General features: G+C 35.3%; 1 protein-coding gene across 3 annotated transcripts; it reads left to right on the top strand.

Moving 5' to 3' along the window:
- The first annotated feature begins 3,305 nt into the window (after positions 1-3,305).
- On the top strand, positions 3,306-17,200 carry LOC128181175 (uncharacterized). 3 transcript variants are annotated; one of them, XM_052849477.1, is made up of 4 exons: positions 3,306-3,420; positions 5,048-5,427; positions 15,753-15,926; positions 16,245-17,200. In XM_052849477.1, the coding sequence occupies exons 2-4, from the start codon at positions 5,101-5,103 to the stop codon at positions 16,578-16,580; spliced, it is 837 nt and encodes a 278-aa protein (XP_052705437.1). In that variant the 5' UTR covers positions 3,306-3,420; positions 5,048-5,100; the 3' UTR covers positions 16,581-17,200. The 3 variants fall into 3 exon arrangements, with proteins under 3 accessions (XP_052705437.1, XP_052705436.1, XP_052705435.1); XM_052849476.1 differs by lacking the exon at positions 3,306-3,420 and adding an exon at positions 4,037-4,207; XM_052849475.1 differs by lacking the exon at positions 3,306-3,420 and adding an exon at positions 4,699-4,913.
- Positions 17,201-17,202: the final 2 nt, after the last annotated feature.

The raw sequence follows: 17,202 nt of genomic DNA, 5'->3' as shown, positions 1-17,202 counted from the left end.
TGTTTATCTTTGTTTTTATTTGAACCAACTTTATTCATGACAAGTTTGTTTTGCGGTTTAACTTAGATAAACTGGTTTGCGATTTTTAATGGCAAATACCGGTCTCGATGAGAAATATTCACGACATTGAGGCTCTCGCGAACCTTGTGAAAATTTCTCGCACACGAATAAATGTCGGTTTATTACGTATGTAAATGAATATATATATGTGTGTGTGTGTGCATAAGAACTGTTGTCCAAAAGATTGTTGTGCTCAGCTAGGTAAATGTTGTACATGCCATAGATTGTTGGCGTTTTAGCTCACCTGAGCTGAAAGCTCAAATGAGCTTTTCTGATCACATTTTCTCTGTCCATCTGTCAGTAAACTTTTCACATTTTCAACCTCTCCTCAAAAACTACTGGACCAATTTTAACCAAAGCAGCCTTAGGCAAAGGGGATTCAAAGTTGTGAAAATAAGGGACAACACCCGTTTCAAAGGGGAGATAATTAGGAATTATTAATCATTTTATAGAAATACAGGTATTCAAAAATCTTCCTCTCAAGAACCATTTGGCCAGGAAAGCTGAAACTTGTGTGAAAGCATCCTCAAGTAGTGTACATTCAAAGATGTGAAAATCATGACCCCTGGGGGTAGGGTGGGGCCACAAGGGGGGGGGGGGGGGGTCAAGATTTTACATAGGAATATATTGAGTAAATCTTTAAAAATCTTTTTCTTAGAAACTAATCAGCCAGAAAAGCTGAAACTTTAGTGAAAGCATCCTCAGGTAGTGAATATTCAAAGCTGTGAAATTCATGAACCCCGGAGGTAGGATGGGGCCACAATGGTGGGGGGGGGGGGGGGGTCAAGATTTTACATAGGAATATATAGAGTAAATCTTAAAAAATCTTTTCCTCAGAAACTAATCAGCCAGGAAAACTGAAACCTGTGTGAAAGCATCCTCAAGTAGTGTACATTCAAAGTTGTGATAATCATGACCCCCGGGGGTAGGGTGGGGCCATAAGGGGGAAGTCAAAATTACATTGGAATATATAGAGTATATCTTTAAAAATCGTCTTCTCAGAGACTAATCAGCCAGAAAAGTTGAAACTTGTGTGGATGCATCCTCAGGTAGTGAAGATTCAAAATTATGACCCCCGGGGGTTGGGTGGGGCCACAATAGCGGGGGGGGGGGGCAACATATTACATAGGAATATATAGAGTAAATTTGTGAAAATATTGTTCTCTGAAACTGATCAGCCGGAAATTGGAAACTTGTGTGTAAGCATCCTCATGTTCTGTAGATTCAAAGTTGTGATAATCATGACCCCGGGGGAAGGGTGGGGCCAATGTGGGGGTCGAATTTTTACATAGGAAAATAAAGAGTAAATCTTTAAAAATCTTCTTTTCAGAAACTAATCAGCCAGGTGATTCTTTAAGATTGCTTAGACTTTGGCCCCATCACGATTCTTGGACCTCACACGGGGTTTAGAGTTTGATATAGGTTTATATCCTATATATAAACAATTGTTTAGGATCTTTTTGAGAACTGCAATGCTCAACATGTGATATGACTATCGAGTCATCCTGTTAGAAAAGGGACTAATGATAATAAACATAAGGATATTTAGGGGGAAAAACAGAGTTTTACTTATACAGGTTCTACATGTATTATTGTACTCACCAGATAGTTTGTATTATGACTCAATTAAGATGATTTTATCATACCTTTTGTTCCTGAGGTGAGCGATGTGGCCCATGGGCCTCTTGTTTCAATTTTATAGCAAGGAAGGTAAATTGGATCTTAGAAATTGGATAGGATGATAGCTTTTTTTATGGAAAAATTCATTTCAATTTCAGAACAAATAAAAATAAAATCTGATTTAATATTTTTACAGGAGTATTTTTCTGTGCGGCTTCTTTTCATTTGAACAATTACATCTTTTCAAATGAGTCCAAACGATTCACAATGACAAATAGGAAAGTATAATTCTAGTACCTTATTCAGATCAAACTGCATCTTTAAAAAGACATCGAAAACACAAGTAGATTAAGCCCCCCTCCCCCCCCCCCCCCCATTCTTTTTCTTACCGGGCCAATTCGCGAATGTATTAGCACAGGCACCTGAATTTTTATCAATCAGTCGCTTAATAAGTCATATATAAAAAAATTCTACCCCTACTATATATAAATACATATTTATATATAGTAGGGGTAGAATTTTTTTTATATATGACTTATTAAGCGACTGATTGATAAAAATTCAGGTGCCTGTGGTATTAGACGCCACTATGTTAAGTATATATATATATTATATATTCAATGGCTATGCATGTGGGCGTCTATATATCGGTATTCGCCATAAAAGCAAACGAAATGCAGGTAAAACTGGGTCACGGAGACGGGTCCTTGATGGGCGGGTACATCCGAACGCCGCTGTTCGTGTACTTTAAATCTTACGGTGAAGGGGGAGTCTTGAATTGGTGCGTTTAATTAGGAGCAGATTTCATGTCACCTGCGGATTTTGTGAAGAGTCTGACCATTGAAAAACTGAATTAAATCCCCACCTAGTTACAATAATAAACTCTCTCTCTCTCTCTCTCTCTCTCTCTCTCTCTCTCTCTCTCTCTCTCTCTCTCTCTCTCTCTCTCTCTCTCTCTCTCTCATATATGTTGGGGTTGCGTCTAGCATTGTCACTTTTCTATCTAAAAGTAATGAATATTAGTCGGATGTACGAACTTAAACTTGACGTATACAAGAGGAAAATGAGTCACTTCTCCACTAAAGTAAAAGAAAAATTTATCATTCTATATTTTGATCGTTTAAGAAAAGGATATTCCGTAACATTATGAAGATTTTTTTAAATATCTTGTCTTTCCACTTATTTGTAACATTTTAATGAGGAATATTTATGAATGGAGGATAATGGAAGGCGTATTACACGTACAACAAATGACTCAGTCTAAATATTCAACTATACTGTATGAATTAATGCAAGAAAATAGGAGCACAATCACATTAGGGACTGTGTACGTTAAAATTATGCATTCCTATTGGCTGTAATGAGGCAGGGAAAAAATCGACGTCTGTTGAACTACCTGGTTAAAGCTTTTGATTCGGATTAACCTTATTTTTGATGGGAGATAGAGATTAGATCTCTATTCTGTCTCTGTCAGGGTCTTCAGTGTTATTTACTTTATATTCATCGAGTATAACGGAGTTCAAATCTTGACTAAGTGGATGGTTGCCCGTTTGACAAATCATTGGCCGCGGGGTTATAGTTATAGTTCATTGATCAGCATGCACATACCTGTCAAGTGTCAATTCCAGTGAACATTTCATGCATTATTTACAATTGCATATTTATAGATCGTTTATGAGTAAACATTTCCAAATTGAGCCCCAATGTAGAAAATTGAATTCAAGGGTGTTTTATTTTAAGGTAAGATATACGCTAATTTAAAGTATATGTATACAATGCTTTGAATCAGAACCGGTTTCATACGCTGCTTTAAAGAAAAAAAAGCATCACAGAGATATGTACGTTTTGATTTATGTATATTAATTTTATGTGCCTGAATTTTTTTTTTACATGAAACATATAGAAACTTATCCAAAGTTAAATAATACATAAAGAGTAATTTGTATATTATCCGTGTAAAAACAGATGTGCCATAAGTGCCCTAACAGGTTTTTAGATTAATAACTGATTTGGACGGGGAGTTCCTTTGTTTGTACTCTGGGTTCAAATAACAGAAATGTACATATCTTGTTTGCCAGGCGCAGCCATCTTTTCGATGATAGCACTTTTAAAATGAATGTGAGAGTATTTCTAAAAATTCACAAATTCTTATTTGAAGCTAAAACTTGCTTTGTGATGTAAAAATAGTTGGACGAACTCCTTATCATCTTCAACCAATCGGAAAACTTTGATGGTAACATTGAATTTCGAATTCTTTATTCATAAAACTTTCCTTTCATTCGATAAATTTTGAATATTACCTGCATATTTTGACGACGCCTAAAACTTTTTAATATATAAATCAAATCGAGGAAGTGATTTCCCACCTACGAGTATGAATTCAAATTTATACTTAATGGAAAAGGACACTCTTTCTAGCTGACTTGCGACGAATGCATCATTTACATAATACTTTAATTAACACCAAAGATCAAAATAAGCACACTCATAAGTCAGGTACAACAAGATATCTTCTAAGCCTCGGAAGGTAAGGTTTTGCATTTATGAACTCGTATAAAATAAGAGAGAGAGAGAGAGAGAGAGAGAGAGAGAGAGAGGAGAGAGAGAATTTTTTTATTTGTAATCTTACAAGAGTATTTTTTATTTTATTAAAAGGAATTGTAAGCTCCCATTCAGGTAACCACTTATTTCAGAAATTTAAAGTACACGGGCATTGATGCACGCGGGGTGTATCTACCCTTCAAGTCTTGTCTGTTTGACCCGCTTTAACCTGTTTACTTTGTCTACGCGTGGAGTACCAAACCTATTCTACTTAGAGTTTATAAACACAAGAATCCTTCGAAAAAAAACCTTTGGCCCTGTACAAAATTATCGCAAACCAATTTTGTTTACTGTGATGTCTATTATTATACACGTTCACTCAAAAGGAAATTATAATCAAGAATTGCCAACCAAAACATCAATCTATATGCTTGACATACTTAATCAACATTGATTTGTGGGTAGTTTAGATTTCTTTTCATTCTGTTCCCTCTCGTGTTCCATATCTTTGTGTACTTCACTTTTTTGTTTGTCCACGAAAGAGAACCAGTATTTCAATAGGCACTGTCCATTCAATACACACTCGATCGCTGGAGTAAAGCTGACCCAGCTGGAGGAAAATCCGTCCTCTTTCACACTGATCCAGTAATCGCTACTTCGAGTTATTTAGATATACCGTTGTCATTCATAAGGTATTTTAAATTGCATAACAGGAACAGAGAAGAATGAATAACACATGGTCATTGTACGCGTGTTATGACAAATTTTTGTTAATTTAAATCTCTCTAATACCTTCCTTTGATACAAATCAGTTCCTCTTTTACAGGTTTACCGGCCTCACCTGTTCTGAATGGGGCGTTGGCTCGACGTGATGTGACCATGATGAGGTGCAGGAGTCAACGATTTCTCCGTTACTTCGTTTTTGTGGGACTTTTTGTTATCTTTGCGTTTCACTTCAAATCCTCAAGCAAAGAGAACTTTGCATCTGACGTTTCAGTGAGGGACGGCAGACGACTGTTTGGTGACGTCAGTGACGAGACTTCTGTTGACTTTCGGAATCTCCTGCCAATGGATAAACGTCTGCTTTCGAAGGTCAAACAAATGATAGAGAAACCAGAGAAAGGTGACTACAACCTTACAAACCCAGATATAGAAGATTTTTCGAGAGGTCAGAGCAGCATAATAGATATTCTTCTCAAGCAAAAGGTATGCATGTGTTAGAGACAATTTTTTACGCGATTTAATCAAACATAAAATGCATGTACATGTACTTTTCAAAATCTTTTTAAAGCTTATGCAGTGGTCATGACCATACTATTCTATAGTACATAAAGATGTACGTGAATTTTAGCTATAATATTATATATTTATACTGTTGGGAAAAAAATCAACAACAACAAAAGAAATGAAATGCAAGTGATTTTCTAGAATAATACGTCAGAAAAGTTAATTTAGTAAAATCTAAGATGATTGTTATACCCGCACTTTCTAAAGAAAGTTCGGGTATATTGTTGTTACCCTGTTCCGTCCGTCCGTCCGTCTGTCCGTCTGTCCGTCCGTCCGTCCGTCCGTCCGTCCGTCTGTCACGTTTTACTTTCTCAAACTGCTCTTACATCTTATAAACCAGCAAACTGAACTCTTGGAGTTTGATTTGGGGTATCATGTTGTTTTGTAAAAAGGTTTCAAAAATTCTCTGTTAGTCCTGGGGGTCAAATAATTGGTAAAAAATGACGTTTTTTCACAAAAAACCTTCTTCCTCGAACTCCTCCTACATTTTCAAAAGTAGACAAATCATCTTTTGGAATATGTTTTAGGGTATCCTATAGATGCGCAATAAGGTTTCGGAATTTTCAATTTTGTCCTGGGGTTCATTTAATGGCTAAAAAATGACGTTTTTTTACAAAAAAACTGGTTTAAAAAACGTCATTTTTTTTAAGCAGTAGCCAAATGATCTTCTAGAATATGATTGGGGGTGTCATATTGAGGCATGATCAGGTTCCAGAATTTTTTTTTTAATTAAGGGGATCAGTGGGCAACAAAAAATGACGTTTTTTGGCCAAAAAAATATGGTTCCCAGAACTCCTCTTACAACTTTTGGAGTAGCTACGTCATCTCTTGGGATATAATTGGGGCTGTCCTAGAGACGTGCAATAAGGTTTTAAAAATTTAAATTTCATCCTGGGAGTCAAATAGTAGCAGAAAATTGACTTTTATCACTAAAAAAACAAACATTGATCCAAGAGCTCCTCTTATGATTTAATGGATAGACAATCATATCTTGGGATATGATAGGGACTGTTCTATAGATGTGCAGTAAGGTTTTCAAAATTTAAATTTCATCCAGGGAGTCAAAATGTAGCAGAAAATTGACGTTTATCACTTAAAAAAAAACATAGATCCTAGAACTCCTTTTATGATTTAATGGATAGACACATCATATCTTGGGATATGAAAGGAACTGTTCCATAGATGTGCATTACGGTTTTGAAAAATTAAATTTAACCCTGAGGCCCATTACCTACCGGTACATACCTTTTGATGCCCTTTAAGGATCAAGAATATATATGGTTAAGGGGTGGGCATCTCAACTGTTTTCGAGATATTCGTGCACTTCCTGTTCAATGGGGGTCATGACCACCCCCGGGGCCCATGACCTACATACCGTTTGATGCCCCTTGACACAAGGAACAAGAATATATATGGTTTAAGGGTGGGGATCTCAACTGTTTTGAAGATATTAAGGGACTTGCTGTTTGAGGACGTCAGGACCACCCACAGGGCCCATGACCTACATAACATTTGATGCCCCTTGACATCAGAAACATGAATATATATGGTTTAGGGGTCATGATTATAACAGTTTCTGAGATATATGGTAATTTCAAATTCCTGGGGGGTGGGGATGACCCCAGGGGTCAGATCTAATAAACCCTATATATTGCCAGTAACAGCCAATATATGATTATGAAAACCCTATATTATTATCTTTGTCCGTTTTTAAGTTACCATTTACAATAGAGTCTATGATTCTTCCTACAAGGTTCAATGTTAGACCCCACACCCTTTTGACACCCCCCTCCCCCCCCCCCCCCCCCTGCCCCGAAAAGTGGTTGTCTAACCCAAAATGAGAAAAATCAAACCAGGGTGCACAACTAGATTTGCAGGCCTATCATATCCTTGAGTTTTGTACAATTATGTTCAGCCATCTCTGAGAAACAAGTTCAGAGTGGGAAAGAAGAAAAAGAAGATGAAGAATATATACATGTATTAAGAACCATACAAAAACAATAAGTCTCCAAACTTCATTCAGGAGACTTAATAATTAATAAAGATTAAATAGAGATAGGATCATGAAACATCAATAATTTAAAGATAATTGACAATTTCTGATTCTAAGGGGGTCAGGATGACCCCTTAGGGTCATGACTTACATGCCATAATGATCTGATGCGCCTGCATGACCTAAGGAGGAATAATATCTTTGGATTAAGGTGGGGATCTCAATGGTTTTTATGATATTTGATAATTTCAGGAAGAGCACTTGGGATCATGACCTACATACCATCTTAAATGCCTTGAACAAAGAAACAATAATATGATATGTACATGATATATGATTCAATTTAAGAACCAAGATATAGATCAATCATCTGTTTTGTAATACTTCCTATGTATATATACATGTACATGTATTAGTTTGTGTTTTGTTCTATACTATTCATGTTCATGACTGTAGTATGGCTTAGTCTTATTCTAAATTACATTAAAATATTGTCAAATATATGAATTGGAACCCCCACTCCCAAACAAACTCAAATATAAACTGTTCTCTCTCTCCCCCCCCCCCCCTTCCTTGTCGAATAATCTATTAAAATCAAAATATAATTTGGGTGTCTAAAAACTTTTATAAACTGGTAAAAAATGTTATTCTTAAAAAAAATTACATTACACCTTGCATAATTGACAAATGATCTATTGAGATACGATCAGAGGTCATATTTCTACCTTGGGATCAATAAGTAGTATTCATTGACAAGTTAAAATTAATTAATAACAATAAATGATTCAAATTATAAATGTTTATACTCCACTTTCATCCCCCCCCCCCAATCTCACCTGCTTATAAAGATTCAGTCTTCTTAATACATTCTTACATGTGTACAGTAGCAAATTTTAAATCATTTCTTGATTGCTTTTTCTCTCGTGATTCACATTAACATTTTGGAAATTGCTTAATTCAATTTTTAAGATTTATAAACAAAATGTTATATGCATCACTGCCATGTGTATTCACCTATTTGGGGCAATTGTAAAGTCTCCTAAACAAAGCAGTGACATCATTAGGCTAGGAATTACCCACATGGATCAAACACTACTGTATAACATATGAATAAGATAAAATACATTATTATTTCTAGTTCTAAAATGTCAGGGTGTCTCCAAGGGGGCATTATCTTACAATACAATTTTACGCGCAATGACACAAAGAGCAAAAATAAATTAAACGGTTTTGGGATGAGGATCTCAGATCTCAGAAGTTAACAAAATATACAGTGTATTATATCATTTCCTATTTCATAAAGGCGGGGGGGATGGGGGGGGGGGGGTTAAAGACAACACCTGGGGGTCATTAATGTACTTTACACCAGTTGATGCATCATAATGACTTCAGGTTGCACAACACTATTAATTTTTACTATATATTCTTACCAAAATTACGCAACTTTAGATACGGGTAGCAAGTTTAAAACAAACTTGTGGGAAAATTCCTCTTTACAACTTTTAAAACAATTGTTCCTAACCAATTTAGTAGCAAAAAACACACAGCCATCCACAAAGGCACGAGAGTTTGTTTACATCAAAGTTACACATGTGCTTGAAAATCATGTCCGAGCCCTTTCACCCCCCTGCCTAAACAACTGGCATCAAAAACTCAAGTGACCTCGTATTTTTACATAGGTAGGAAAATCAGGCATTTTACATGTTGTTTTTTATCTCATAAAAAAGTACAGTCCCTGTTGCTGGCGGAAAACTCCTAAAAACGAAGGGGAATTCGGGAATTATTTTCACTCAGCCATGTTTTGACGTGAACCTTCGAAAAAATAGTGTTGTGATACCTGCAAGTAATCTATTATTTTACACTCGCAAAAATAAAATCTGAAAACACAAAAACATTTATTGTGGAACACATGTGGAAGGTTTTACTGAATTCTGTAGCTATATCAAAAAGTTATGAGCGATTATTAAAACCATGGTGCTCGCGGTGGCCTCTGATTTATGAAAATATGTTAAAAGTTATACTGTATGTAATTTCACGGCGTGTTAATTTTGAATGATTTTCTTGGTTCTAATTTGTGCAAATACGCATGTCTATTCACAAGACAATGCAAACTTGTTTAAATCATGACGACCCGAGAATATATACATGTACAAGTTTAGGGAACCCTGCCTTTTGGGGGAGGGGTTGAAAAACTGCCGTTATATTATTCAATTTTAAAGAATTGGCGTGCATTTTCATCTAAATTAGCATTGACAGGTTCTAATAAAACTAATGCGGGTGCTGAATCATAGCTAACTTCATATTTCACTTTAATATTGGCGTTTTAGGGGCATAATTTTATAGATTCTGTATACCATACAAGCGTCTAAATAACTCATTTTACACAAAATTCGTATTACATAGAAGCTTTTTTGGTTTACGACGATAAAACCAACTTTCTGGATAAGCTGCTGTATATTTTTGGGGCAGTTTGGACGGTCCGATACACTATAATCGGGTCGCTGTTTGATGTTCTACGAAATTTCAGAGGAAATCTGGGCTAATTTTGTATGCGCCATTGACAGCAAAATAAGAGAGGTGCCGGCCACAAAGGCTCATTGTTGGTGATTTCTAATCTACACACATCGATAGAACGCCAAAAAACTCCACTTTATGACTTAAAACACATCATAAACATTTTCCTTCAGGTTGCACAACACTATTAATTTTTACTATATATTCTTACCAAAATTACGCAACTTTAGATACGGGTAGCAAGTTTAAAACAAACTTGTGGGAAAATTCCTCTTTACAACTTTTAAAACAATTGTTCCTAACCAATTTAGTAGCAAAAAACACACAGCCATCCACAAAGGCACGAGAGTTTGTTTACATCAAAGTTACACATGTGCTTGAAAATCATGTCCGAGCCCTTTCACCCCCCTGCCTAAACAACTGGCATCAAAAACTCAAGTGACCTCGTATTTTTACATAGGTAGGAAAATCAGGCATTTTACATGTTGTTTTTTATCTCATAAAAAAGTACAGTCCCTGTCGCTGGCGGAAAACTCCTAAAAACGAAGGGGAATTCGGGAATTATTTTCACTCAGCCATGTTTTGACGTGAACCTTCGAAAAAATAGTGTTGTGATACCTGCATTTAGAAGATATTTTGTATTTTCCTGTTTCGTGGGGTCAGAACAGTCCCATAAGGTCATGACCTACATTGTATTTGATGCATTATAATACATTAAGAAAGAAATACTCCTTCCTTCCTATTATTACTCATATAAAAAATATAAGTGTCTACACTTACTTACATATGTAATACACAAATTTAATAAGAAATTGTTTATACAGGGTCAATATGGGGTCAACTCAACAGTGCATGCAGTCTGACAAATGAAAAAAATAACTTTTGCAACTAAAATGACAGAAACTTTACAAATGCGATAGGATAGGTAACGATGATAAGCTTATTTAAATATTAAAAGATGATGATACAGTATGCTGTCAAAGGGAGATTACATTTAGAAAGTGAAAGTAGAACTTATATACATGTGTATGTATGCTGGCAGGAATCCCATGCTGGCATCTTATTATATTGTGCTACTGCTACTACATGTATTATGCTTACCTAAATTGGTCAACATCATAATGATAATCCAATTAAAACACAATAATGAATTCCTTTAGCTGATCTTAACTACCGTAATCCTTTTCTGCATACGGAAAACACAGACATGTATGTATGGGTGTTGCTAAAACGCGGTACGGAAAACGGAACGGAATGGAAAATATCATCACGTTTATCGCTTAAAAAGGGTATAGACTGGCCAGAAACGATTTACTTTGTATCTCTTATTTATATCTAATGAATGATTATCAACATGTTGCTATCTTATTAATATTCATATGAATGTCTATCAATTATAGCATTGTATTCATTCGGCTTTAGTTGAGTACGAAACGGAAAAATCAAATGTATACGAATTGTGAAACATTAACATGATTAAACGAGCAAATTAGCTATAACTTTTTACTTATTTCTCTTATATGGTATTGCTGGCATATTAGCGTAACGTACGCAGTTAGTGAAAGCGTTTTATGCGTGTTTTGAGTATTTTTATATTATTTTCAAATATGATGTACATGTATATACTTACATCAAAATTGAATTTTCGGTGTTCTAGACGATCTTTTATCATACAGACGATACAGTATCATTGAGATGGAAGAAAAAAACTGTAGGACTGACTACATTAAAAAATTAAAATACAGTAAACATTAAAATACCCGGTAATTTGTGAAACTAGTAATTTGTGAAACTAGTATTTTTAGCAATGCAATTTTGTTTATGTTTGCATTACAAAGCATGCAGTTGTTAAGGCGTCGAGCTAATGCTCGGCAGCCTTCTAGCGATCGTCTGGATTGGCAGTCGTCCAAATATTCATGCTCTGCACCGCCTTTTAAATGCGCATAAGAAATACGTTCCTTTAAGTATTAAACGTATAACGAGATTTTTATTCCATTTATTCAACTAAATTGTGTACAAAAAACCCATCTTTGCCTCCCTGGTTATTGATAAATGATTGCATAAGTATAAATTTGCTTATTCGAGAAATGGAGGATGAATACAATAAGGTGTAAACATTTACTAAATAGTAATTGAGTTTATCGCTTACATTTTAATTAGAGACCGTGCCCGATAGAAATAAAATTTGATATGTAAATTTATTTTTTGTCGGGCACGGTCTCCAAAATGAATGTAAGCGATAAACGTATCTAGTGATTTTGTTGCAATAAGAAAACACGATAATGCAGTTGATTGTGTCGAGCATTTTAGATAGCACGTGTTGTGGATTTGTTTGTAAACAATCATACCATAGGTAATCTTGTTTCAAACGGGAATTGATATAAATAAAAGTATGTTTTATCATTATAAATGGGGACACACTGTTAATTATTCAAAAAATTATGAACCTGCGAAAATTGTTTAAAGACTGTTTAAAGCAGGAAGAAAATATTTTTTTTTGAACTTTGTTATTTCTTCGTTTTTTGTATCCATGTGTTATTGTATTATAAGCGCATCACTACCTATTTTATAAGGAAATATACTGATTTTTGTTTTTAAAGCAGCACAAAACATAATTAATTTTTTTTTTATTCTAGTATTATTTGATATACGACTATTAGTAGAGAACTGGCCCTGGAGAAATTCAGATTATTGATATCATATATGTTCTATATAAAAGAAAATGTCAGCTCGACGCCTATGTGGCCGTTCCGGCCTTTGATTTATTCCAGCAGCTATATACATATGATCCGAATAGAGAGCTCTAGATGTTGCCTGGTTTGATTTTCCGATTATATATTGGGACTATAGTCTGTCGATCCAAAAATATTCATGCAGCACATTTGGACGATTTATAATGGAAAATGTTGACATCTTTTCTCCATTTGGAAGTCACTCAGAAGACCTTGCACAATTTTTCAACACTATCATCCTGGTCTGTTAAAATGCAAAACCCCGTAGACTTCTTTATTTTTAGCCGTGTATTTATACCAGCTGATAAGCTAGAGAGGACGTTTTAAAGAAAGAATAATGAGAATGTTTAATGCTTCTAAAAGAGAATCGCTTGAACCCTGAGGTATATATAAATATACAGCAAAAAGTGAATCGAGGATATTTTGGGACAGAATATAGTGGTCAATGCATGTACTGTTAATTTTGAGGAAATAGATATTCTTGAATAAATACTAGTAATCTAATATTGCTAATCTTTCAAAAAAAATTAAAAAGGTACATAAAGTATATCGTTTTAGCATACTTAACAAATCTATGAGGTAAATAACATTAGATAAGATTTTCCGTTTTCCTTCCGTTCCGTTTTCCGTTCCGCGTTTTAGCAACACCCATGTATGTTAATCGAAGAGCTGGGTAAAACTAGTACCCGCTAATGAGACATGCAAACCTGTGTTGTGTACGTAACTTCAGACAAAGATCAGTCATTTGTAACATGCATGTATTTTTATGACCTATTCTTCAAATCCACTTGCACTATTTTATTAGGTAAATAACAGCTTTAAGGTGGTGCAGGACACCTGCATATTGTGATGTACATGTATACTTCCTATTGAGATAAACAATAAAGTATGTTGAATATTGATTAAATATTTACCGCCCAAATAATGTTACCTAACATTGAAGCGCAATGGGTTAGAGCGCCGTTTACATGTCTGTAAGAGCATTGGGGTCCAAGGTGTATTTTTGGTAATTTACGAATTTTCATGGGGAGGGGGGGGGGGGGGGTCTGGACCCCTCACTCCCACCCCTTCTCTAAATCTGTGCACACGATGATGTTCATATAGGCACACAGAAGCAAATCTAAAACCGGCAACCGCCACGGGGAGGGGGCATAATTTAATTTTTAATTTTGTTTGTAATAATTATATAGACCATTATACTTCCTATGACATAAAATGTTAAGATTATTGATTAACTGAAAATTCACTGCAAACAGTTCTACCCCAAATTGCACATAAAGTGCTGCTTATGTCGCGATGTGTATTATCATATGGGCAGGGATCTCATTCTTCAGTTATGAAAATTATAATTTTTAAATGTATTACCGGAGTTTGCATGTAGCCTTCATTTTTAATTAAACTGGTACAAAACAGTGTTATTTAGGGGCAAACACATGGTGCGGGTATTACTGTCTAATGACAGCATCTAGTTAAATTTTGAATTGAATTGAATATATTTTATTGCATTCAACATATACAAAAAAGATTAGAAACAAGTTCGAACAACTAACAAATTCTTCTCTTTACAATATATAGGAATATAGTATAGTTAAATTATCAACCCCATATGTCACTAACGAAAGTCGATGTTAGGACGCAAGTGAAGGAGGAAGTATAATATCATTTGCACACATTGAAGCTATGAAAACGATATACCACCCGTCACAGTAAAATGATATGAACATTTCGGATACAAATACATGTATAGTGTGCATGATGCCATGTTTAGAAATTTGAAAGCTATATTACAAGAAAGTCTTAAACGAAATGACAATTTTTAGTGAAATAAGAAACCTCCGTGTAAGGTATAGACACGAAATTAAAAAAATTGAGGTTGACTGAAGAAAACAATACCCCTATAGAACAAGGATCGTTCAAAGTTTGGTTCATCCAGAGAGAATAGGAAAAAGAAGACAAATTTTTACATAACGTGTATTCTTCTATGGTCTCCCATGACATTTTTCATTTATTTAAAGACTGTCATGTATTGGCATCTTGTCAGAAGACGTTGTATTGGGACTGACCACGGGGCCATAAAAATTAGACGAGCTCACTTTTGATCTCAGCCTCACTTTTCCACTGTATGTTCCATTTGTAAAAGTGAGACAGATCAAAAGTGAGCTCACCTAACGTTGATGCCCTCCAACATTTAGAAATATATCCATCACGAATGTATAAGACTCACTCAGTGATTCCAAATAAGCATCTTTTCAGATGGTCATTTTAGGAAAGAGGATGAATTGAATAAGATAAAGAAGAAAGGAATATGCCTCCCTTGAACCTTTCTCCTTTTTCTGAAAGCTTTTACAAATATGAGAAAGTTACAGGGGTATAAAGCACCGGTAGATGAAAGAGGGATTCAAAGTCACATTTGTCTGCCCTGAGCAAAATAAGCTAGCGTGTTATTTAAGAGCAAGACCTCGCCCGCTACCCGCTTTCCTCCTTGCTTTAACTATTATCCATTGACATTTTTCTCCACTCGATCCGCAAGGAATTTTCTTACACTATCTTAGTATCCAATGAACAGACGCCAACACTTTGCCAAAAGGAACCTTTGAGGCGGCTAATCAGTGTTTTCACTGATTGCGTAGAATCTCGTCTTGAATCACCAACCTGGAGTAGAAATTAGTTTCCTCGAAGTTTCAAATCCTTTTAGTATCTTCTCGATCGATATCATCGTTTTGGAACCCTTTCAAGTTTTCAAGCGATCACTGTTAATCAAAGCAGCATCGTTCGAAATGTAGATCAAAATATAATCATATCTTGAACTGACTTTTTAAATACCAAACACTGACCAAAATTGTTGTCCAAAGATTGGGTTTTATGTCATTTTACGCACATTGCGTTTGCAAGTACAAAACAAGTAGTATTGCGCAGCTAAAATCTGATAAAATCTGAAAGGCTAGGGGATCATGGTGTCCACTAGTACTAGTACTCCAAGTTAACAGATGCTTTCTTAATTTTAGAAAAATGGCTTCTTTATCGAAATTGGTGCGTCCGATGGAGAGACCGGGTCGGTGTCCCTCTTCTTTGAGAGGAATAGGGGCTGGGACGGGCTTCTGATAGAGCCCCACCCTGGTCATTACAGACAGTTACGTCACAGACACAGGAAAGCTTCGACTCTTAGAGCATGCATCAGGGTAATGGCTCTGGATCGCCTCGTATACCTTAAAGCTTTCACAATACGCAAACATTTCAGACATTTTAATTTCTTCATCTAAGATCCTTCATTGAAATTAATTCTAATGTAAGAATCGATAGGAGAGAAAATTTAACTTCTCAGCTGGTGTATAACTCATCCTTGGGGATTATGTAATACATTTTTGTTCAATTTTCTCTTTATTGAAATTCAACAAAACATCTGAGTTAATGATAAAGAAATCTACCCATAACGACGCTAATAAATATGCTTGAACATATGACTATTACAAATATTTATTTTTGAAAAATTTGTTTAGAGCAATTCAAGTGCCAGTAAAGCCTTTGTCGACGAGATAGAAGGTCACGTGATCACCCCCTGCTTATGGATGGAGTCTATATTGGAAGCCTTGGGTAAAAAGACCGTTGATCTGCTGAGTTTGGATGCCAAGGATCAGGAAATGGACATTCTGCAGGCCATTCCTTTATCGAACTATTCGATAAATGTGATCACCGTTGAATTCGTCGAGGGATCAGACAGTGATATGAACGTGATGAAATTTTTAATGAACCATGGCTACCACGCCAATCATCAATTTGTGAACCACCCGTTACACAGAAACGATATGGTGTTCACCAAAGAAAAACAAGTCTAGAGATCTCCTCCTTTTTTGTCTCAAAATACATTTAATTACAATAACTATGTCCATCTTCGCTAGCCAAGGTTTTCTGATCCGAACCGCTCCTCACGAACGGATTCGTGAGAAGTGGATTCGTGAGGAACGGATTCGTGAGAAGCGGTGCAGATCAGGAACTATGGCTAGCTAAGATGTTAATATGTCATATCTGATATGAACATTTCAATGCATATTGTATTTCATACAATATCTTCCCCGTTTGTACCAATTTTGCTTCGAAAAAAATCTATTATGTTAATAGATGTTCACGTATGTGTTGTATAAAAATATAGTGTATAAATTGTATTAAGAGTGAAAAATAAAATGTACATACATTTAATATATCAATAGTAAATCGTAGTCTTTTGAATATAATTATATAATATACATGTACAAATAATAGTTTTCATTTGATTGAAAGTTGAATGAAGGTTAAGAATAAAGAATCATAATTTTCTTAAAATCTACTACGTTTTCCAACGACAAATATTGTATATTAAACGTCTTGGTTAGCATTTGTCAATATTTAAATCATGACATCGGTTCAGCATTGTTTATATTTTATTGATATATGAAATAAAGTCTTTCTTGGCTTGCGTTA

Source organism: Crassostrea angulata, chromosome 4 (assembly GCF_025612915.1).
Source record: "Crassostrea angulata isolate pt1a10 chromosome 4, ASM2561291v2, whole genome shotgun sequence".
In the NCBI taxonomy this organism is placed as follows: Eukaryota; Metazoa; Mollusca; class Bivalvia; order Ostreida; family Ostreidae; genus Magallana; species Magallana angulata.
Note: the sequence above shows the minus strand (reverse complement) of the source record. Positions and strands in the feature narration are given on the sequence as shown.